The 23,459-nt window shown below is 42.4% G+C and overlaps 1 protein-coding gene across 2 annotated transcripts in view; it reads left to right on the plus strand.

Annotated features, from left to right (window-relative positions):
• SH3RF3 (SH3 domain containing ring finger 3) overlaps positions 1-23,459 on the plus strand; it is a 238,939-nt gene that overhangs the window by 179,133 nt on the left and 36,347 nt on the right. Inside the window, exons 4-5 of one of the 2 annotated variants that reach the window (XM_077343628.1) lie at positions 10,243-10,596; positions 20,971-21,071. In XM_077343628.1, coding sequence (XP_077199743.1) covers positions 10,243-10,596; positions 20,971-21,071 — 455 coding nt within the window. The remainder of the gene's footprint in view (positions 1-10,242; positions 10,597-20,970; positions 21,072-23,459) is intronic. The other variant, XM_077343629.1, reaches the window with a different exon arrangement.

The following is a 23,459-nucleotide window of genomic DNA, read 5'->3' on the forward strand; positions in this document are numbered from 1 at the left end:
AAAGATAGAACAAGCCTGGCGGACAGCTTTCATGACGTGGGCCTCCATCGATAGGAGTCCAAGATCAGACTCAGGTTCCTGACAGTGGCCAAAGTGGCACAAAACCCATTGAGAATATGGATTAAAGTGGAAACTTTCTCTCTGCTTGATTCAATCAGGCTGCCAGGAAGTAGAATTTCAATCAGTATGTATACATCAGGTTATCACATGTGCATTAGTCAGCTTCTGATTCGCTCCCTGCCCACTTACCCTGTTTGCTCTCCTGTTTTGTGCCGCTGCCCAACAGAAAACATTGGCAAGCCAAACAAGCATACAACATGGGAGTCAGGAGTGCTGAGGATCACTGCTAGTTTCCCAGTGCTGGATGAACAGAGGGTAGCAGCAGAAAGGTTAGGAATGTAAGTTTAAGGCCTGGAGTAAGCTAAGGATTATGTGAGTCTTGCAGGTGGGGAAGGGGATCTCACTCTCCCGGGAAGAAAACACTCACCATTTTATTCTGGCACCATGAATTCCAGCAGGGCTAGAAGGTCTCGACTAAATACTACTAGAGAACATTCCTGAGATGTAGCTGGTTCTTGGTGTGAATCCTTGGAGTCCAAGGACTGAAGGCAAGCCTTTGAGTTTAAGGATGGAGTCCTCTCTTTCAGAGTGATTAATGCTTACTCATTCCTTTTAAGATCCTGTCAAAAGAGTCAACTTTACACAGCCAAAGTGTCCCACTCCTTGCCATGCTGTTTCTAAGTTGTGATTCTGTAAGAGTGTACCTTGATTATTTGTTTCACTCTAGTATCAAACTCAAACCAAGCAGCCATTCAAAACAAATGCCAGATCCTACATTCTTCCTTTAGTGGAGCCTGGCATTTAAAACAGAAGTTCTATCAGAATAGTCCCATAAATTAAAATACTGAGACTTGTATTATGGAACCTGTAACATAGCTAGATTGTCAGCACTCCATAACTGGGGAAGAGCCAGGATATATTCCTGTGTTAGGGAAGTGAAAGGATTAAACAGTCAGGGATTTTCCCCCTCAATGCCTTCACACTGTCATGTTTGAAATTAAAGATGCATTTTGAATAATGTAGTATTCCAAATAAAGGTTATGAACCTGAGTGACTCTGGAATTTTTGGCTCAGGCACGGCACAACTGTGAAATTTCCTGTCCAATACCGTAGTTGAGAATTCCCAGTTCACTAACCAGGGATTAATGTTCACTGTTTCTGCATGCATCAGTTACTTCAATTTTGCAAGTTCATGATGACATGCTATTTCAAGCACACACTGTTCATTAAAACACAGCATTCCTTTGGCTTTCAGTATATTGTGAATATAACACTGCTAGTAGAAAATAAAGATCGCACTGATGCTGAATAAGGAGGGTGGGGGGAAGGAAATAATATCTATGTCAGAATCTCTGCAAAGGTTCATAGCTGCCTTAGGCACTGTCAGCACAGAGGACACATGTGTTAGACTAGAACAAACATCTGAGTTATTATTTATAAATGTATCTCTCTTTATGCAGCGTGGGCACATTTTAGCAGGCTTTTAGAGAGGCAGTGAAATGTGCATCATAGTCTCCAAGAGACTGTCAGGGAGGTTCACTGCTGGAGCATCGTCTTTGTATACAGAAAGTCTCAGGTTTAACACCCCCCTCCCCCATATCTCCAGTTTAAAAGAATAGGAGGTAGGGGTTGTGAAAGTCCTCAACTGGGGATCCCAGAGGGCTCTTGTCAAACAGAGGACGCAATACAGACCTTGATAGGCCAGCTGAATAGCTCAGTTTAAGGCTTTTGCATAAGTGTCCAAAGACAAATGGGGGGGACAATAACATCAGAGTCCAGTAGCACCTTTAAGACCAACAAAGATTTATTCAAGGTGTGAGCTTTCGAGTGCAAGCACTCTTCCTCAAAGTGCTTGTACTCGAAAGCTTACACCTTGAATAAATCTTTGTTAGTCTTAAAGGTGCTACTGGACTCTGATTTTATTGTGTTACTTCAGACCAACACGGCTACCCATTTGAATCTATCCAGATGGGGGGACAGGAGTGCTTAGTGTCAGGGGAGAACATGGACTTTGTGAGAATTTCAGAAACTTGGCGGGGTGAGGATAATCATCGGGATACAGTGATTCCTGGATATAAAGAGTTTTCTAGGAAACTGTTAATTCTATATTAATTAATTAATTATTATATTAATTCTATATAGGGATCCTCAGCCATTGTAGCTATCAGGGATTAGCCTGGCTGCATGAAAAAAAAACAAATGCAATTTAGTGGGGTGTATCCCCTCAAGGCAAAGGCTGAGGCAATATCCCATCAACAATGACCTCCAGCTGGTATTTGGGTGGAAGGTCTTGAAGAAATACCAGGATTGTGATGAGGAAGCAGACAATGGCCAACCACCCTTGAACATATCTTTCCTTCAAAACCCTACAGCATTGCCGTAAGTTGTGATTTGGCAGTGCTTTCCACCACCACCCCTTCATGGAAGGCTGTAATCCTTTCAGAATTTATTCCTGATTGGATGCAAGAGGAGAGTTCAATCTGGAAGTGTATTGGACCTTCTAGAATAACATTGTAACTTTTCTTTTTAAAAATTTGACAGGTGGATTCTTTAGGAGAGGAGTACAATTTCATTTCAGTTATTTGGGAAATAGAAACATCACATGTTGGAATGTATTTGCCATTAGAACCATCACCTGAATCAGTATATCTAACTCTGAACAGTGGCCCCAAAGTGTGGGTAAGAAAATATACGTTATGAAGTCATGTACTGGGGGGAGTCCTACAATCCCAAGAAAAGCCCCAATTTTGCAAGAAAATAAATGTTTTTAAAATTGGGGTCTGATCACATGAGCAGTGCTTGTTTTTCTAAGAAGAGAATGCCACTAAGATCTTGTGAGATTACATTGTGAAATCTTGGCAGCCATTTGATGGTTGCTCAGCAACCCCCAATCAGCACTGCTGAAGTTTCCAAGATTTGCTTGTTGTCAACATGGGGACAGAGATGGACTAAAATAGGAAGGGAGAGGGGCCAAAAGGGGAAATGGATGGTAAGATAATAAAATGTTGGGAAGAGATAGACTGGTTGAGTTTGCCAGGGAGAGAAACAGAATATTGAAGTGGGGCTGTCTGGGGAATGAAATTTGAAAAAGGAACAGAAAAAAAAAACCCATACAGGTAGGTAGGTAAATGGGTTGAGTTGGGTCAGTGGAATAGCGTTATGGAAATTAGACATGTCCATGTGGTTCCCCCAGCTGTACAATAATAATCTTGAACATGTGCCCTGAATCTGAACAACTTAAAAACCAAAGTGAGCTAAGCTCAACTCATCCCCCCAAACGTTGTTCATCTCCTTAATTTACAGGCATATTTGCCAAATCTTGTACAGACTTGGAGAGATAAAATTGTATAGATTAAATCCCATTCACTGTAAGCACTGTGTGCTGTTTACAAGGTCAGCTGTTGAAAGTACACAATTGAACTCCAATGCAGTCTTGACATTTTGCTTTAAGAGGTCTTTTCACCTTCCAACAGCATTTTTAATATAAAAGATTCTCACAAAGACTTACTGTTTCTTAATTAATTTCCCTGTAGGAGAAATATTGGCTCCTGTAGATCAAAACAATGGGTAGGATTAAAAGTCTCATTTAGGCTTCTGCTTGCCCAGTGAAATTTTGACTTTTCTGAAGAGCTGACCTCTCATCCCTCATCAGTTTCAAAAGCAGCCTGATACATAGTGCGGAAGACTGCTGTTCAGAACAGCAAGTTGAATACCTCTTGGGCTCTCTGAGCTAGTTTCACAGTTGGGCAACATTTTTTATGTATTATTTGATTGTTTTGGATTTCTGTTAAAACCTTCCTGGTTCTCTGTCTTACCTGTATGCACTTTGATCTGCTCATGTGGTGAGGGATTAGGATCACAAAAAAAGCTCCTGTTCAGAGTAATTCTTCTTCACCGGTTATATCAGCAGAGCATTTGGCACTGCTAAGTAATTAGGGTAGTTTGCATACATACTAAGTGCTTTGCATACATAAGCAAATGCAGATGAGCAAAACCAAGCCATGTTTATATAGTTCTCCAAGTGATGTAAAGTTCCAGGGGCAACATTAGAGAGTTTAGTTTCCTGCAGAAGAAAAAGCACATTTGAGATTTAATCTGTCTTTGTAAAATTTGCTTTATTTACAAATACTCCTGCAGAGCCTATTGGGAGCAATTGAATACTAGAGCAGGTAGCCAATCTGTCATCCACATGTCAGTTTCCCAACTCAATACTCTTAACCTTCCCTCCCATGGTGCTTTATGTTCAGTCTGCCCATAGCTGTTACTGTTTTTTTGCTCTTCCCAAATCCAAACCACAAAAATTGGCTCTGAAGCATTTCTTTGCCCATTCCCTATAGGCTGAAACAGAGATGTAAACTGGATGGAAACTGAAGAATGCACTATTTACTTTCCTTTTGTACCTAAACTTACTGCTTTAAGAACATAATTTGAAGCTTAACATACAAAATTTACTATTTGGAATATTTACAGAATTTAAAAGTAAGACACCTTAGAGTACAATTCTGAACTGAGAGAGCCAGCTTGGTGTAGTGGTTAGGAGTACGGATTTCTAATCTAGCGAGCCAGGTTTGATTCCCTGCTCTTCTTCCACATGCACATCTGGGTGACCTTGGGCTTGCAACAGATGAAGCTGTTCTGACTGAGCAGTAATATTAGGCTTTCTCAGCCTCACCTACCTCACAGGGTATCTGTTGTGGGGAAAAGAAAGGGAAGACTGCTTTGAGGTTCCTTCTGGTAGAGAAAAGCAACCTACAAGAACCAACTCTTCTTTTTCTTAAACAGTTAACACTTCTAAATCCACTGAAATCAGTGCACTTAGATGTTTAGGATAGCATTGTCCAGTTTTCTACAAGATAAATTGCAGATAGACCTGAGAAAAAGCAGCCTGTTGATGCATCCTGTGGTGCTTGAACAAATGTCTATTAATTTTTGATATGTGAAAGATTGAAAAAACTAGGAGTAAAAAAAAAGTACCAAACAAAATTGAGACTATTATTTTGACAAAAACAATCTCATACAACCAAAATAGGACTACCAGTATATTTGGAAAGTATATTAGCTTTTGTTACATCAAAAAAAAAAAAGAATTTGTTAATAATTCACACATATGGATTATTCTTTGGATTAGATGTTGTTTTATGCTGGCTTCTCTCTTTTTAACTCAGGCACTCTTCCTTCTGTTGTGTATATCGGTGTTCCCCAACCACCGGTCTGTGGCCCGATACCGGGTCATGGAGGCCTCGGTACTGGGCCGTAGCAGGTGGGGAGGGAGACGGGGGCACCGGATGCATTCCCCCCCGCGCGGTGCGCTCTTGCTGCGCCGAGAGCGATCGGCCACCTCCAGGAGCAGTGAGCGCCACACGGCAGGGGAGCGCCGGCAAACACACAAGCACGGACCTGCCACACCTCCTCGCAGCGTGGTGCTCGCTGCGCCAGGGGGCGGCCGATCGCTCCTGGCGTAGCAAATGCCACGCCGCGGGGGGGGAGGGAGGTGTGTCTGCTGGTTTGTGGGCACAGGCATACCAGCACCCGCACCTCTCTCTCTCCCCCTCCCCCAGTCCCCAGCCCGAAAAATGTTGGGGGCCACTGGTGTATATGATGTAAAGACATGTTCCTGAGAGTAAGCCTTATTGGATAATGTGGATGTTACTTCTAAGTAGACCTTGTTAGCATTGTGCCCTAATTTGGACCTGATAAATTTACACTTCCATGCATCTGACCATGAATTCTGACTCCTTAAACATTATGCTGGAATTTCTTAATTCATATATATATTTGTCCTTAAGGTGCTGCTGAGCTCTGGGTTTAGGAATGTTTTAGCATGGAAAATATTATAGCATATTGTTGACAGAGGTATTCATATTTAAATAATTAACATGTTGTCTGTGTCTACAGTATATGTAGGAATATTATCTAATGCTGAAATCTGTTTTAAATATATTTTAAAGATCAGGCTATACATTGTGAGTGGGTAAAACCTTTCATTCTGAAAATGAAGTAATCTCTTCAGCACTCTCTAAAATGTCTCATCATTTTAGGGGGGGAGTCATTAAAAAATAAAGGGTCAATTTATTTCTGAAAATCTACATTTCTTTTCCTTCCCAGCCCTTCGTATCTCTTAGTGGAAGCTGATAGCTACTCAAATGTAGATGTGTTTTATTCTCTAAGGCCGGAGAGAGCTTCCCAGATGCACCGGAGAGCATCTTTCATCATTAGCTCTCATAGATAAATCATCAACAGATTATCCTAAAGTATTAGGAAGTTTAACACTCTATCTCCCTACACATTAATGGGTACTTTATGGCTGCTGAATCCTATCACATTCTTATCCCTTTATTTGATAATATGTTCTTCTAATGAGTAAAGATGGGGAAAAAATTCTAATCAAAGTGAACAATAAAACCAGATGGAAGGAGCACCAGCTGCACGTTGCAATCACATTTGATACATTGGTTAGCCTGCTGAATTTAGACTCTTCTTAGTCTTCAATGAGCCTAGAAAGGTGCATCGCTGTTCAGGAAAAATCCTAACCTACCTTTTATCAGCATTGTAAGGTATCCTGCCCTGAGGTTCTTTGGAGGAACGTGTAACAATTGTAATAAATAAAGTAGCATGAATGGATAAAGTAGTGAACTCAGCCATGGCCACATAGTTTACTACAGGCTTTTGACAACTCTGGAAGAGTTTCCTGAATTAATTAATATTGTATATATATTTTAAAAAATGTTAAACATTTATTGGGTCATATGACTATATATGGTCATGTCAACCCACCCACCCCAAAATGACCAGTGATGAGCCTGGAGGTGGTGGGAAGGGAAGGGGCCTGGCATACACAGGTATGTTTCCTAACCCTATTCTGCATAATAATGCCACTTCTGTGGTTTTTGAAGCCTGACATATGTTTCAGGGGTTTCTCAATGGTAAAAAGTGGAGAAAGGCTGGATTACTATATATCTCATAAAACAGAAAATTGAAGATAATACAACTTCATTGTATAAACATTTATTTCCGTAGTAATATTATGAAAAAAATATTTCTTATTTCTGTATTTTGTTGGGTGTGGAAGCACCGAAATATTTGAATACAATGACGATTTTCACTAAATCTTCCATTTAATTAGCTATTTTGCCTTACCATTCCTGATCCTTAAAAGGTCTGAAAGGAACATGATATTTTCGTTTGTGCTTGTATTTGATTTAATAAAACCATATCTTGTATTTACAGCTGTTACTATAGAGACATGAAAAGCAGTACCAAAATACTAATTGTGTTTTCTTGAATATCTGGCAAAACACCCCAGCCACTTCTCACTGACCTTCAGTCAACAAACACTGTGGAAAATATGCAGCTTAATGAACTGAGAAGTCAGCTCCAGGGAAAGAACAAAATGTAGCCATGTTAGAAAGTGACCCCGCACACACATACCTCCCTGGCCATGGAAAATGGAAAGGACATCATAGACTTTGCACATTAGAGACTTGGACATTACAGACTTTAACTGCATAAATAAATAAATGCACTGAGAGCTTTGCAATCCTGGGATATTGGGGGAGGGGTGCCAGTTAATCCTATGTGCCAGCTAATATTGTAGGTAGTTGATAAATCTCTGTCACATCTGCGCACCATTTGGCCGTGGCTTTCTCCCTTTTCAGGGCCTCCAGTTATCTCTGCTTTCTCCATTGCTGTCAACACAGCACATTGTCTTTTCTTTGCTTATTGATGATGTATTGTTAGCCATCTTGTTTGACGGGGGGGGGGGATTGGCAAGTATTGTGAGTCCTCCTCCTCTCTTCCCCTGTCAAGAGAAGACATCTAAGAAGGTGGGGCTTCCTTGCCCACCAGACATGCTCACAGTTCCTCATGGGGTGATTGGCTGCTGCCAGTCCTGACCATGCTTTGTGCAGTCTGCAGTGCTTGAAAAAAGCCTGCTTCCTCACTCGACCTTTCCAGTTGATTTGGCACCAAGTAAGGGATCAGATTGGCAGCCAGACAAAGACTGATTATGCACGGCAGCAGCCACACCAGGCCACTGCTGATTCCTAGTGGCAGGGCAACATGCCCTGCCAGATCCTTTGTATGCACGGGGGAAGAAATTTCCTGGTGAACACGGTCCACTCTGGAGCTGTGCATGCGCGTGCAAAACTCTAGGGTGGTAAAGTTTTGCCACGTCTCAGGCGGTGGCAGGGGTTCCACCACAGGATGGTGGGATAGTGGCAACCCACTAAAGTTGACTGACTGGGCTAAACTCCATTATGCATTTGTTTGGCTAGGATTTGTGTTGAAATTCCCCCATCCCAACTTGCTTTCCCTGCAGCCACATGGCAGCTGCGGGAAGCAAGTGCCTCAGGGTCCAATTCAGATTTGCCCAATTATGGGACTGCACATGAAAGATTCAGTGTGCATGGAGCCCCCTAAGGCAGCAAATAAATCCCTGTAGAGCGCTTCTGGCACCAGAAAATGACGGTGGGGAGGCTGGAGCCCATTTGCCAACAGCATTGTGGTCCCAATGCAAACAGGCGTTTGATAGCCCCGAAAGGGTTTCCTGAATGTGTGGGAGTTAAGTAATTTTTAATATATTTTTTTTATATTTCTTAAATATATACTGGGTGATATGACTATATATAGTGATGTTAACCTACCCCTCCCTCCCAAAAGGGCCAGAATGGGCCTAGAGAGGATGGGAAGAGGATGATTTAGGTCATATAGAAATGTTGGTTCTTTTAAGGGGGTGGAGTGCATGATCTCGAAACCTGGAAAACATTTCAAGAGTTTTCTCAGTGGTAAAAACATTGAGAAATGTGTAGTAGCCAGTTTGGTGTAGTGGTTAGGAATGCCAGCTTCTAATCTGGCGATCCGGGTTTGATTCCCCGCTCCTCCACATGCAGCCAGCTGGATGACCTTGGGCTCATCACGGCCATGGTAGAGCCGTTCTGACCGAGCAGTAATATCAGGGCTCTCTCAGACTCACCTACCTCACAGGGTGTCTGTTGTGTCTGTTGTGAGGACAGGAAAGGGAAGGCAGTTGTAAGCCGCTTTGAGACTTGTGTAGAGAAGCAGCATATAAGAAACAGCTTTTGTTGTTGCTTTACGTGACTTTTTACAGACTTGGTATTTCTCTTGTTAGGGCTTCAGCACCCTGTTGTCTGTATCAAGTCATCTGAGAATGAGAAGTTCGTGTTATCTGCTAGTCTCACTCTTTATTTAAAACATTTTTCTGCCACCTTTGCACCCAAATAGGGCCCCACAAGTGCCAAACATTAAAACATTTGAACAATAAAAGCATTTTAAATCATATATAATTCACTAAAAATGTATTGGCACATGGACACGCAAATAAACAAAAAACCAGACAGATGGATCAATAACAGTGATGGAGGGTATGCCAAACTATCTTCACAGATCTGTAAAGGAACCAATGGCATTTACTCATGCATGAAAGTTATGTCTTTTCCTGTGTCTGTATCTGCAAAAAAAAAAAACAACACTCAAAATGCAGCCATTCTGTGTCAAACACTATTTGAATTGTGTAGTGCTCCCTGTTTATTCTCCAGTTGCTTATAATAGTTGGAACTTTTAAAATATTGTTATGTTCACCATTCAGCGTTCAAAAGATGGCTTTCTGTTGTTTTTAGGGCCTGGGTTAGTGACTATCCAATACTTGTGGTGTAAAACTGTAGAATTTTAGCAGGAGGACAGCACAGAAGTTACAGCTCTTCATTTCTAGTGTCTCTTCCATGTCAGCATTAAAGGTCTCCTTTAATGAATGAACAAATAATAAAAGGATGAAAGAAAGCATTAAAGAATGAACAAATAATACATGGAATGTAACTCTTTTGAAGGGTCCCTAAATTCACGCTGTTTGTAGAATGATCAAGGAATCCATTTCATGCATTAAAATTGTGTAGTTGGTCATTGAAATAACATGCCGGAGTCATTCTGTGTATCCAAGTGATGGCACAAAAAGTATTTTGGTTCAGTCTTAGTACACTTTAGCCCTCTGCCCAGCTAGACTGTGAAGTGTTCCGTGCAAGGAGTATTAGCCTGGCCATCTTCTTAGGACTCTTGCTAAAAACACTGTAGCTGTCACGCGAGCGCAGAATGTGAACTCTAGGAAGACATAACAGCACTGTAATGCCCACTTCTTCCCTTCTTTTTTATTTATTTTTTATTTTCATTTAGCTCAACGAATCAGCTAAACAGCTTATAGAGACGGACAAGACCAGTCTAGCTGCTGCATCTGGCAGTGATGTCCCTTTGCCTGCTGACATTAACCTGGCAGTAACTACAGCCCATTGCTGTACCTTGAACAGTGCCGGAGCAGTCAGTGCCATTCAGCGGCACATTGATGGCAAGAAGAACACCAAGAAGCGCCATTCCTTCACGGCTCTCAGTATGACACACAAATCTTCCCAGGCCATGAATAACAGGCATTCCATGGAGATTAGCGCCCCTGTCCTGATAAGCTCCAGCGACCCCCGTGCTGCCGCCAGAATTGGAGATGTGGCTCATCTCTCATCCAGTGCTCCAGTACAGGTAAACTGTGGATAAATGAAGCATAAGGAACAAACCACTTGGATTTAAGTTCGCCATGGGCTTTGGAAGGCACCTAAACCAGATCAGGGGAAGGCCTGTTGTTGGACCTTCAGAGGAAAATGTTTGGCCAAGCGCATGAGACAAGATGGTGGACTAGATAGAGCTCTGGTCCGATCCAGGAGGGCTCTTGTGTTCTTATGGTTAGTGGTGGCTTAGATTCCTAAGATGTCCCGTTTGTGGTCTTACATCCAGTGGAACCAAAGCAAAGCCAAATTCTGTTGGCGGATACTAGGGTTGGGCACTTTGGCCTCAGAAGCAGCCATTCCCACCTGAAGGAGCCAGCGGTGCAGGGGGGGAGGCGTGGGCACACCAATTGGCGCACTAACACAGATGCAGAGCTCTGTACCTGTGCATGTGCACCAACTGGTGCACCTGTGCTCCCCCCCACCCCCCGCACTGTGGCACTGGCTGCTTCGGGTGGGAACGGCCGCTTCGGACACCAAAGCGCCCAACCCTAGCAGGTACCTTAGAAAAAAGTTTGGAACACAGGTGACTTTGATTTAGATGAACTGGTATGGGAAAGAGAACTTGCATGGTGCTTTGCCGGCAATGTGTCACTACTTTCTAGCGTACCTGTATACCTATTGTTCTGCTGTAACCCTGAGGGGATAGCATTCAAATTTACTATCAGTTCTGCAGAAAGACTTGACATGGCTTCTCTCATGAGCCCTCACTTTCAGGACTTCTGATGTTGTAATGTCGGCATGTCAGAGAAGAGGCCCTGTGACTTTGCACATGTATAATAATGCAAATGCCAGAATATCATTTCACAGACACCCAAAGTTTGTGATCCAGCACAGTGGATTGTTTATTAGCTAATTTGTTCATTTATTTATTTACTTCGTTTGTAGTCCGTCTTTCCTGCAAAGACTCAATGCAAATTACCAATATTAAAATCAAACACTACAGTAAAATAATCCAGAACATTTCTGTAGGACATCAGAACTGGAACACTATTCCCTGCAGGGGAGTACTATGGGAGAAAGTGGCAAAATGGCTTTATACCTATTCGTCTGTATGGTTTTTGATCTTATACTGAAGAAGTGAAGCCCAAGCAAAGGACAGAATTGCTTCTCTGGGATCCTTTCACACTGATGTAAGCAGTTCTCATCCGTAGGCTAATATCTGGCACTTGACTCTTAATCCTACATGGTCAGGAAAATGGAAAAGATGTATACGGTCTCCAGAAGTCTTTATAATGAGAACCTGGAAATGTATGAGGAATGCTTCTGCCAGGCTGCAGATTTAGTGTTAGCAAACATGGGTATCTGCCAAGAAGTATAGAATCCTTTGATCTTTGCCCTCATTTCCTTTATATGGGAACATTCCCTGCCCTGCTTTCAACACCCCATCCTGTTTCAACAGCAGTAACTGCATGGCAAACTGTTCGTACAGCTCCCCTGAGCTTAAAATTGCAGGAGCTACTTTTTGGGGAAAACACATTAAAATGATTCCGCTTTTATATGCCGGATGGGATCTTGCTTAGCAAGATGTGGACTAGAAAGAGGTCACATTGTGTGTGTGTGCGTATAAAAATAAGCGCTGTGCTCCCTTTCAAAAGAATTTGCTTCTGGCATGGTTGATGCCTGCACACTGCATGCCACCCATTAAACGTTTTTAAAAACGGCCTTCTGAAATGTGTTTGTCATGCAGGGTGTTCTAACAGGCCATTTAGATTGATTTGTATTGGGAATGCACTGAGACTGCATGCCAGTGATAAAACGGAGCCAAGGAGAGGTTAGCTGCTAGGCTAGCAACAGATCTGTGCCCCAATGAGCACAGATGAGAAAGTCCCTCCTGACTCACTAATCTTGCCGTGGCCTCAGGTGGCCCATCCTCCTTCCATTTGTGCCCCTTATGAATTATTCTTCCTTGCTATTGGGAAAGGTCAGAGGTCAGCCTGCTCCAAATCCCCAGGTCTTTCTGACCAAAGATGTATCTCATAAATAATGAAGGACAGCCCACCATATAGTCTGAGCAGCGATGACAGGATGCAAGAGCCCTGCATATATTATATGGCTTTCGTACAAATTCCAGCTGGTTGCTTCATGCTAAGAGCTAATACTTGATTCTCAGTGGAAAGGTACTTTAGGCAGCGTCCTAAGGACTCTAGAAAGCAGCATCAACACAAAATGAAACAAGTCGTTCTACACCATTTTCTAGTATAAAGAGAGCTGGAGCTGGGAGTCCCGGTTCCTAGACGACAGAAAACAAATCAGAGTAAAATTCTCTTAACACTGCATTTTGCAATATGACATTGGGAGACTACAGCTAAGAAGTAGAATGTTTATATTTAAAATAGAAAGGCACCAAAGAAAAAAGTTTAGCTTTATGTCTGTGCATGGGAGACTGGGGGAGACACAACTGAAACAGCTTCTGGTGCTGAATTCAGAAAGAACCTGTTTTATTCTCTTTTGACTTTGATAGGTAAAGGTAAAGGTATCCCCTGTGCAAGCACCGAGTCATGTCTGACCCTTGGGGTGACGCCCTCTAGCGTTTTCTTGGCAGACTCAATACGGGGTGGTTTGCCAGTGCCTTCCCCAGTCATTACCGTTTACCCCCCAGCAAGCTGGGTACTCATTTTACCGACCTCGGAAGGATGGAAGGCTGAGTCAACCTTGAGCCGGCTGCTGGGATTGAACTCCCAGCCTCATGGGCAAAGCTGTCAGGCAGCTGCCTTACCACTCTGCGCCACAAGAGGCTCTTTTTTGACTTTGATAGGTAAGGTTAATCACACTTGCTTGTTTCATGGGAGCTCATAAGTTATTTTTGAACCTTAGGATGTCCACTTTATGACACATAACCATATTTATTGGAAAGTAGGGGTGCATTCATACTTTGTTCACCAGCACTAACTTGGAAGCATTCAGTACAGTTTTCATACATTTTAAAGCTTCTCCGCTCAAGTAACCCAGTTTTTTGACCAGCTGTATTTTCAGGTGGAGACTGTAACATACAAGAGTGTTGATCTGAACACACATACTATGAATATAGCTAATTGGGTAGAAGAAAGAAGTCACATTATCTCAGCTTTTTTTTCTTTCTCATTATTGAAAAACAAGTAGGAATCTACAGGGTATTGGGCCGGGGAGGAGAAACCCAATTCCTCACTTAACCCTCTCCTTCTCTAGCTTCACCTTCACACATACGCACCTGACTGCTACTGAGCCACGCCAACTCTGGCTTCTTTCCACCTGCTGCCTTTCTTGCATCCACCTACTCACTTCTGCTTCCTCGCCCCCACGTGCTGCCTTTTCACTTGGGCTTCTCTCCATCCATCAGCATGGCTCTCACCCACTCTGGCCTCTCTCTCCACCCCTGCCCACTTGCCTCTGTGGCCCTACAGGCATGGTGAGTTGTGAAAAAGCAGAAAGGGCATGGAAGGCAAGCCAGAGAAAGGCCATTGAGGAGGCAGTACCTCCTCACCTGCTGCTGGTTGCTACTACTACAAATTTACATGGCATTTGGATTGTTAGGGCAACTCAAAATGATGTCTGAAGTTTAGCAAATTTTCTTGACATTTGCATATGCACAGATGTCAATGTTGACATTTGGAATTGTTATGGCCAAATTTATTTCTACCAGATTGATTTTTCTGCAAAACTGGTGGTTCCTTCAGGTTTGCCAAACCCTAAATTATATCTGTGGCTGGCCCCATTGGGTAGGGTTTTTTTGTTTTTGTTTTTTGTTTTTTACCCATATGAGGTCAGGTTCTTGCACCCAAGTGTCCAGCTGCAATTTCTACTGCTGCTGCAGCATTTTCTACAGCTACCTCAATCCCAAATATTACGCCAATTAACTGCAACTATATCACTTAATAGCCCAGGATACAAATATATTCTGTGCACCACGGATAGCTCTTCTGAAGATCTGAATCTGCCCTTGGACTGTACTGTTGTTAGTTGCTAAAATGGATAACTCAAAACAGAAATGGGTATATGAATGTATGGATTTATCAAACAGACATAGAGACTTGAGCAAGTTATATGAGATTGAGCAATTGTTCATTGTGCTACCTTTGGTACCATAGTAGCAGCCCACAAAACCATAATGGCTAAGACTGCTTGGGTCATTAAAGTAGAATCTTCATACTTGGCACTGTAGACCAGATACATCCCCAGATTTTAGGGGCAGGTGTCTGGATGCCATGATGGGAGGGCTCTGACAAAGCCAGCTGAAACTAAACCCCCTGAAGATGGAGGTCCTGTGGCTGGGAAAGAAAGGACTGGAGGAGGAAGTGTGTCTCCCATGCCTTGATGGAGGGCATTTAACAACTTTGCATATCCACCAGGAATCTGGGGTTGACCTTTGATCCCTTCCTTTCAATGAAGGAACAGGACATGAATGCTTCTCACCAGGCATCCTACCATCTACACCAAACAAAAGTACTAGCGTCCTACTTGTCCTTGGAAAGCCTGGCCACAGTGATCTGTGCAATGGTTACCTCCAGACTGGATTACTGTAACTCACTGCACATGAGGCTATCCTTGGCCCTGACCAAGAAATTACTACTGGTACAAAATGCTGCTGCATTAAGGAGCTGGTATTTTCCATCTCCCAGTAGTGATGCCAGCATTTTTTGGTGATTGTTTTATTCTGGGCCCCCATCATAAGCCTTGTGGAACAGCTCTATCTTGCAGGACTTGTAGAACTAGTTAAGGTCCCGCAGGACCCTGATCTCCATTGGGGGAGCGTTCCACCAGGCTGGAGCTAGTGTCAAAACAGCCCTTGCCCTGGTCAAGGCCAATCTCACCACCTTTGGGCAGGTGATCCTGAGGCCTTGGTGGCTTAGAATCATATGGGCCTCCTTCCTGTCCTCTCCCATACTTCATCTCTCCTCCCCTTGGGTATAAACGTCTTATCACTTTAATGGCCAAATCGATTGGCTAGACTGCAACAGTTGCTGAGAAGTAGAGCATTATTGAAATTATTGAAATGTTATTGTGTTTTGATTGCCCTTTGATAGCGTTTTAATTGTTTTTTAAATGTATGATGTTTTAGCCATGATTATATACCACTCCAAGCCCACTCTTGCAAGGGATGGGTGGTATACAAATTAAATCATAAATAAAATAAATAAATATAAGAATGGGAAGTGTCTAGAAGTCAGATAGTTACAGTGCCATGGGAAGCCAGGTTTAACAGCAGCGCTGCTCCATCAATTCTTCACCAGTTTTTGTAGCCACATGAATTAGGGAGTACACACGTGTTTTTAGCATTCCACGACGTGGAACTGTGCCATCTAAGCATAAACCATCTGGCTTACATAGTGAACGGCAAAATGTCCTTCCAAATTTGCAAAATTTGCATTTGTAACTCATTTTAAGATTACAGTTGTATACACATTATTTATCACTGCATTACACTGAATTGTTTTCCAGTTTCATGGAGCATTTGGTCCTGGACATCCCTGAGCTTTGACTGTCTCTCTTTCTGTCTCCCAATATTAAAACAAAAAATCTGAATGAGGTTCAGTCCCCAGCCCCTTGCACTATCTAGGCTAAGAGAGAGTTAAAAGTAGCGCAGATGGCTTATTCATTTATAGGCAAGGTAAATCTAGAGCAAAAGATTGATGTTCATCACCTTCTGCAGTAGACAAGGAGTTAGTGGGGGCCCATCTGCAGCTGTAATTATGTTTATCTGTGTATATAGGGTTGGGTCTTTTAAATATATTACATCATTAAAAGAAAAGCATTCTGGAGCCATTGGATATTTTACCTCCCACTTTGGTAATTAACATTTGATGAGACCACTTGATCTTGGCTGTAGCTCTTTCTTGCCAATACTTGGTAGCACTACTGTGAATTAAGTGCTTCCACATTATTTCTAAGAACATTAAGGCCAGGAGTGATGACATGACCCATTGTTTTATGGAGTCAGTGAATCTGACAGAAATTAGTAGCATGAATCTCAAGGACCATTAGCTTGTTTTCTAGCTTAGATATTTCCGGAGGGTGGCATATTAACTTGCACATACTGAATATCTGCATATTTCTCTTTTTTAGAGAAATCCAAAAAACATATATATTTAAAATAAGATACGAATATGCATCCCGTGGCAATAAAAATCTTCAATTTTTAATTGAATGCGTCAAGTTGTGTTTAAAATCAGAACAACATTGTTTCATAACTGCTTATCTACTAGAGACAATGCCAGTTTTTCTTTCAATAATTTTAGACTTGTGTTGATATTTTAACACTTTCATCATGGCTTGCATGTTTTATCTTCTGGAATGCTCAAAGATTTTTTTTAAAGTTATTTAGCATGGCTTATTATAGAGATTCCTATTGGACAATACAAAACACAAAGGCCCATTTGGAAACGCAGGCTGCTACTGCTGATTGAGATTTAATATTTATGTATAAAATATCCAGCTTGTCTTAAACTCAAAGGAACTTACAGCTGATCACTTCTCATATTGTCAAGTGATTTTCCATATGCAACACCCTAGGATGGTTCCGAACTGAAGAGGCCGAACAAATGGCAGAGACCTTTGTCATTATAGAAAACAATGGATGAGAGGATCAGCATATCCCCCACTCTCTCAACACCAAGGCTAGGGGACGCACTAGTACAATTCACTCCTGCCACTGGATAATATCTAGAGGAAAAGCCTGTTGCACTCAGGAATACCGTGGGCCCTAGCACATAAACCTGCATTGTGACCTTCCTGGTTCTGGCCCTCCTCCACCCACTCCCTGCTCATTCTTGAGATCCAGTGTGGTGAGGTGGTCTAATCTCAAGAGCTAGGTTTGATTCCTGACTCCTCCTCCATATGCAGCCAACTGGGTTGAAAACTTCCAGGTAGGGGCCAGGAAACTTTCAGGAAGATAAGAGAAAGACAGAGAAAGAAAGAGAGGGAGATAGGAATTTTCATAAGAGTTTTTGGCTAAACATCCAAAAGCTCCTGGCCGTTAAAATAGTTCCTCAGTGGAACAGGTTTCCTCAGGAGGCAGTGGGTTCTTCTTCTTTGTAATTTGTAAGCAGAAGCTAACTAGCTATCTGACAGAAATGCTGATTTTGTGAACTTAGGCAGATTGTGAGTGGGTTGGTAGAAAGAGTTGTGTCAACACTTGGCTCTTGGGGTCCTTTCTTGCATGCCCAGGAAAATGTCGATTGCCACTTTGGGGTTGGGGGGGGGCAAATTTCCTCCAGACAGGAAATTAGGGTCACTGTGGGTGAGCAAGTAGTTATGAGTTTCCTGCATTGTGTAGGGGGTTGGACAAGATGACCCTGGATCTCCTTTGCAACTCCATGATTCGATGAAATCCACACATAATGGAAATGTTTATATAATTTGTAACAAAAAGTCCACATATTATTGTTTTGTGATGAGAATCACATCTGTTTACCTATCAAAGCCAAGTCTTAAAATTCCATACAGTCCACACAGTGACTGAACTGAGCTGACCATGGGGATAAAGCAGATTTAATTCCAATACAATCCCTGATTATTATTTTGTTTTCCTGTTTTGGTGAATTGTTGTCTTTGCTCCCTTCTGTACTGACAAATATCCACCATTGTAACCATGGTCCTTGGCCAACATTCCCAGTCTTGTTGGACCAGAATCTATTTCGGCAGTTACAAGTATGGGGAGTTGGTCTTCCTAAAAATGACTACCATAGGAAATAATACTAATCACAAAATGGCTACTATGGGAGATGGGATCAATCTAAAAATGGCTGCAATTATAAGGCGCAATAAAAAACATACAGCCTTGCCGAAAGAAGTTCGGCAAGGCTGTATACTGTCGCCTTGCCTATTTAACTTGTATGCAGAGCACATCATGAGAAAGACGGGATTAGAGGAGTCACAAATTGGGATCAGGATTGCAGGGAGAAATATCAACAACCTCAGATATGCAGAAGATACCACTCTAATGGCAGAAAGTGAAGAGGAACTAAAGAGCATGTTGATGCGGGTGAAGGAGGAGAGTGCAAAAGTTGGCTTCAAACTCAACATCAAGAAAACAAAGATCATGGCATCTGGCCCTCTCAATTCCTGGCAAATAAATGGGGAAGAAATGGAGATAGTGACAGATTTTATTTTCTTGGGCTCCAAGATCACTCCAGATGGGGACTGCAGCGAAGAAATTAAAAGACGCCTGCTCCTGGGGAGGAAAGCTATGGCAAATCTAGACAGCATCCTAAAAAGCAGATACATCACCCTGCCAACAAAAGTGTGTTTAGTCAAGGAGAGCGAGGAGAGCGACAAAGATGATCTGGGGCCAAGGGACCAAGCCCTATGAAGATAAGTTGAGGGACTTGGGAATGTTCAGCCTGGAGAAAAGGAGGTTTAGAGGGGACATGATAGCCCTCTTTAAGTATATGAAAGGTTGCCACTTGGAGGAGGGCAGGATGCTGTTTCTGTTGGCTGCAGAGGAGAGGACACGCAGTAATGGGTTTAAACTTCAAGTACAACGATATAGGCTAGGTATCAGGAAAATATTTTTCACAGTCAGAGTAGTTCAGCAGTGGAATAGGCTGCCTAAGGAGGTGGTGAGCTCCCCCTCACTGGCAGTCTTCAAGCAAAGGTTGGATACACACTTTTCTTGGATGCTTTAGGATGCTTAGGGCTGATCCTGCGTTGAGCAGGGGGTTGGACTAGATGGCCTGTATGGCCCCTTCCAACTCTATGATTCTATGATTCTAAGTCTTCCCAGTTGCAATGTACGGCTGTGAAAGCTGGACCATAAGGAAGGCCGAGCATCAAAGAATTGAGGCTTTTGAACTCTGGTGCTGGAGAAGACTCTTGCGAGTCCCTTGGACTGCAAGGCGAACAAACTGGTCAGTCCTAGAGATCAGCCCTGTCTGCTCTTTAGAAGGCCAGATCCTGAAGATGAAACTGAAATACTTTGGCCACCTCATGAGAAGGAAGGACTCCCTGGAGAAGAGCCTAATGCTGGGAGCGATTGAGGGCAAAAGAAAAAGGGGACGACAGAGAATGAGGTGGCTGGATGGAGTAACAGAAGCAGTGGGTGCAAACTTAAATGGACTCCGGGGAATGGTAGAGTTCAGGAAGGCCTGGAGGATCATTGTCCATGGGGTCTTGATGGATCGGACACAACTTTGCACCTAACAACAACAAATAAAAAACATTGAAAAGTTTCTCTGCTATTATGGAGAGGCACTTTTTTCTGAATGCAGAAATGAAGGTGTTGCTCCATAGACTCTTCTGAAGCACCTTCTGTTCTGCTAGGACACAGGAAACCCATTGGTGAGCACTACTGTATCATGAGATACAGGCTTACCACTTGTCTGTTTCTAGTGATAGCACTCTCATTGATGGACCCACCCTCCCACCTAGGACTGGCAGTCATTAGCTGCCAACCAATGGGAGAATGGAGGGGCATAAGGGGTACCTTTGCACGGGTGGCATAGCAGCATTTCCCAAGCAAACTATACAGTTTCCACTCAATCTTGGAAAAGTGTGACTTCACTTTCAGGTTTGCCCAGGAAATGCCATCCTGACACCATTCCAGCAATTCCCCCTGCCTTTTTCTTTTTTGCCCCTCCAGCCTACTGAGTGGTGATGGGGGGGGGCAGGGGACCACCAGCAGGATCCAGGGGACTTCTGTTCCCTAGAACATTGGAAGAGTCAGCCCTGGAAGGTTTTCCTGAATGGGTGGCAGTTAATTTTTAAAATTTGTTAAACATTTATCTGGTGATATGACCATATATGGTCAACCTCCCCCCAACCCCCAATGGCCAGTGATGGGCCTGGAAGGGTTAGGAAGAGGAGGTGCCCCAAGTGGGCACGCACACAGCTGTGCTTCCCAACCGTACCCCTTCTGGAGTTTCTCAAAGCCTGAAGAATGTTTCAGAGGTTTCTCAATGGTAAAAAAGTTAAAATAGGCTGGACTAGGGTAACAGCATAGCTGCCCCAAATATGTCTTAAGCACATTGGGGAGTACTCTGAATGTTCCCAAAAACTTCATAAATGCCAATTTTGTTTTTGGAGACCGCCAGAGACTCTCTCAATTTTACTTATATCACGCACGTAAGTGGTTTCAGGTGGATGGATTGCAGAACATCATTTCTCCCCCTGAGCTCCTGGGGATGTTGGCTACCATCCTGCCATCCCTAATGGGAGCTATGTTAGAGATAATTGATACAGATAATATAACATTTTCTTTTTAAAAAGTGAATTCCGCCTGCTAAGCTCTTGTCATATTCCTTTTTTGGACGATTTGTGAACTGGAATGAAAAGCAATGTTGTCTTTGATACAAATTAAATGACATGGTGATAATTATTATATATGGTGGTGATACAATCGTCCTTTGGTAAACATTCTTTTTTGTATTCTTTCTAGGACTCACCGTTAGCTGGATCTGCAACCATGGCCGGACCCAGATCCAGCACCACCAGCGGAGACCAAGCAACACCACCAAAGGTCCAGCTACCTCTAAATATGTAAGTTTCCATTTTGCCCTTTATTATCACGATCAAAGATCAGCTTATCATAGTACAGAATACAGTATTAAGAAACCACAAATCATTTGGGTTGTATCGTTTGCAGTGTAGAAGTCTTTTATGAGAAACATTTCACACGTACTTATCACTGTCTTGGACGTGACCCAGCCTTTTGGCAGAATTGAAAAATGAACAGTGAAAGGCCAGGTCACCTTTTTTACATAGTCCATTTTTAGCTCCCGAGATATTTATTATGGCTGTATGAATCATTGTATGGCAGCCTGAGTGCCTATCAGCAAAAGAAAATCTGCTCCAGTAAATTTAATCGCTCATGAAATAATGCTTCCATACAAATGAACACCTGAGTCTGTCATTGTTAGGATGAACAATTTCTAGGATTAAAACTATCTAGTTGTATATTCTAGCACAAATAAATGAAGACATAAAATTAATATGCTGTGTGCAAGAGAGCGTCGGTTGGCTAAATATTACTTGAAAGAACAGAAGGTTAACGAGATCAGGAATAAAACTTTGCAAATACATTGTGCAAACTTCCCATTGGATGTGGTCTATATTTGTATGTAGTACAGTCAACTTTACTCTTGTTTCCAGGATACCATCTTCCCCACCAGTAAGCTCTGTATCGAATAATCTGGGTTTTTTTTCTGAACCACAGATTCAATTAATTATCAGCCTTTATGAAAATTCATTTGGGTTTTCTTTATAAAGTGGGAATTTCATGTTTTGTCAATAATGCAATATATTTTTTAAAGAACATTGCATGCAAATGCATTCCATTTTATAGTGCTACTATGTTACATTATAATAAAAATGTCTATGCTATTGATGCTCTGTGATTGCACCTATAATTATGGGTTTAATTGTGATTTTACCTTGGTGGAATGGTGTGGGGTTTGCTGCTGTTGTTTCTTGAAGCCAAACAAAAGCAACATGCTCTATGCTTGTTACTTGGAGGTCAGATTTAGAAGGAGCTGTCAGGAGCTCATAGGCAAATGAAGTACCTTGGGGTGGTGGAGCTGAAGAATTTTGTTCCTGAGTTTATTCATTTATAGTTGGCTAGTTTATTAGAACATTTTATCCTGCATTTGAGCCCTTGAAAACGGGGCTAACATACATTACTGCTCAGTAAAACAGTACAAAATATCGTGTCCACCATAACTCAAAACTATGCTTAAGAAACTAGGAGTCTGAATCTCTGGTTGCTTTGGATACATAAAGTTCTAGGTTAATTCTCTAGTACGTCCACTTAAAATAAGGTTGCCAGCTCTGTGTTGGAAAATTCCTGGAGATTTTTTTTTGGGGGGGAGGGGAGGAGCCTGAAGAAAGGTTTGAGGAAGAGAGGGACATCAATGTGTGCCATAGAGGCCACCTTCCAAAGCAGCCATTTTCTCAAAGGGAACCGATCTCTGTTACCTGGAGTCTAGCTATAATTCCAGGAGATCTCTAGCCATCGCCTGGAGAATGACAATCCAGGTTTAAAAATATGAAAAAAACAGGACCTAAGTTTTCCCAGTCAAAGAAGACAGTACTGGGCTGATTCTGCACCTTTTTTTTCTGCTGTCAATCCTGCTGAATTCAGATCGATTTGAACCTGAGTCTTTGTGCTTTGTCCCCACCCCACCCCGACTTGAAACAGAAACCCTTCTGCACTTGATCACGAGGCTGCTCACCTCTTTACTTTCTTAAAGGAGTGGGGGGGGGGGACACCAAGCCAGCAGAAGCCTCTCACAGAATGAGGCAAATCTCTGCTGAGAGAAGTCTGGGATTCTGGAGCACAGTCACCTCAAACCTTAAAAAAAATAAATCTTGGGAGGAAAATCTTGCAACCCAGAACTTGGAAGTCTTAGAACTGGCGCCCAGCCAATCAGGGACAGACTGCTTCTCTATGTCAGTGGGGAGGACATTATTCCGGGAAAACACAGATCTACACTTTAATACTGGGAACCCTCAAAGCGGCTTGATCAATTATACCGAGTTTTCTCCGCTCCTGGATATCGCAATGGAAAGGTAGGGTCACCAAGGCTCAATCAGATTGGTTGCAGATGGAAAATTTAAATTGCCCCAAATCAAAATGGAAATCGCATTCAGTGTAGACGGCAGGGATTTAAACAACCTGGGATTGGAATAAAAGCTCCATGCAGATTCAGCCCTGATTTCAATAGACCAACAGTATGCCAGTATGAGATAGTTTCACGCATTCCCAAACATACATTTTTCTGTAGTGTTGATGTGTCATTTGATCAAGTTAGGCAATATTTTATATACATTGAATAAAAGGAAAATAACCACCTTCCTGCTCTTGATGCCTAAAAGCCAGGCTTCATTGTATCTCTAACTTATAATAGACCTACAGAGATGACATTAACC

Source organism: Paroedura picta, chromosome 6 (genome assembly GCF_049243985.1).
Source record: "Paroedura picta isolate Pp20150507F chromosome 6, Ppicta_v3.0, whole genome shotgun sequence".
Taxonomy (NCBI): domain Eukaryota; kingdom Metazoa; phylum Chordata; class Lepidosauria; order Squamata; family Gekkonidae; genus Paroedura; species Paroedura picta.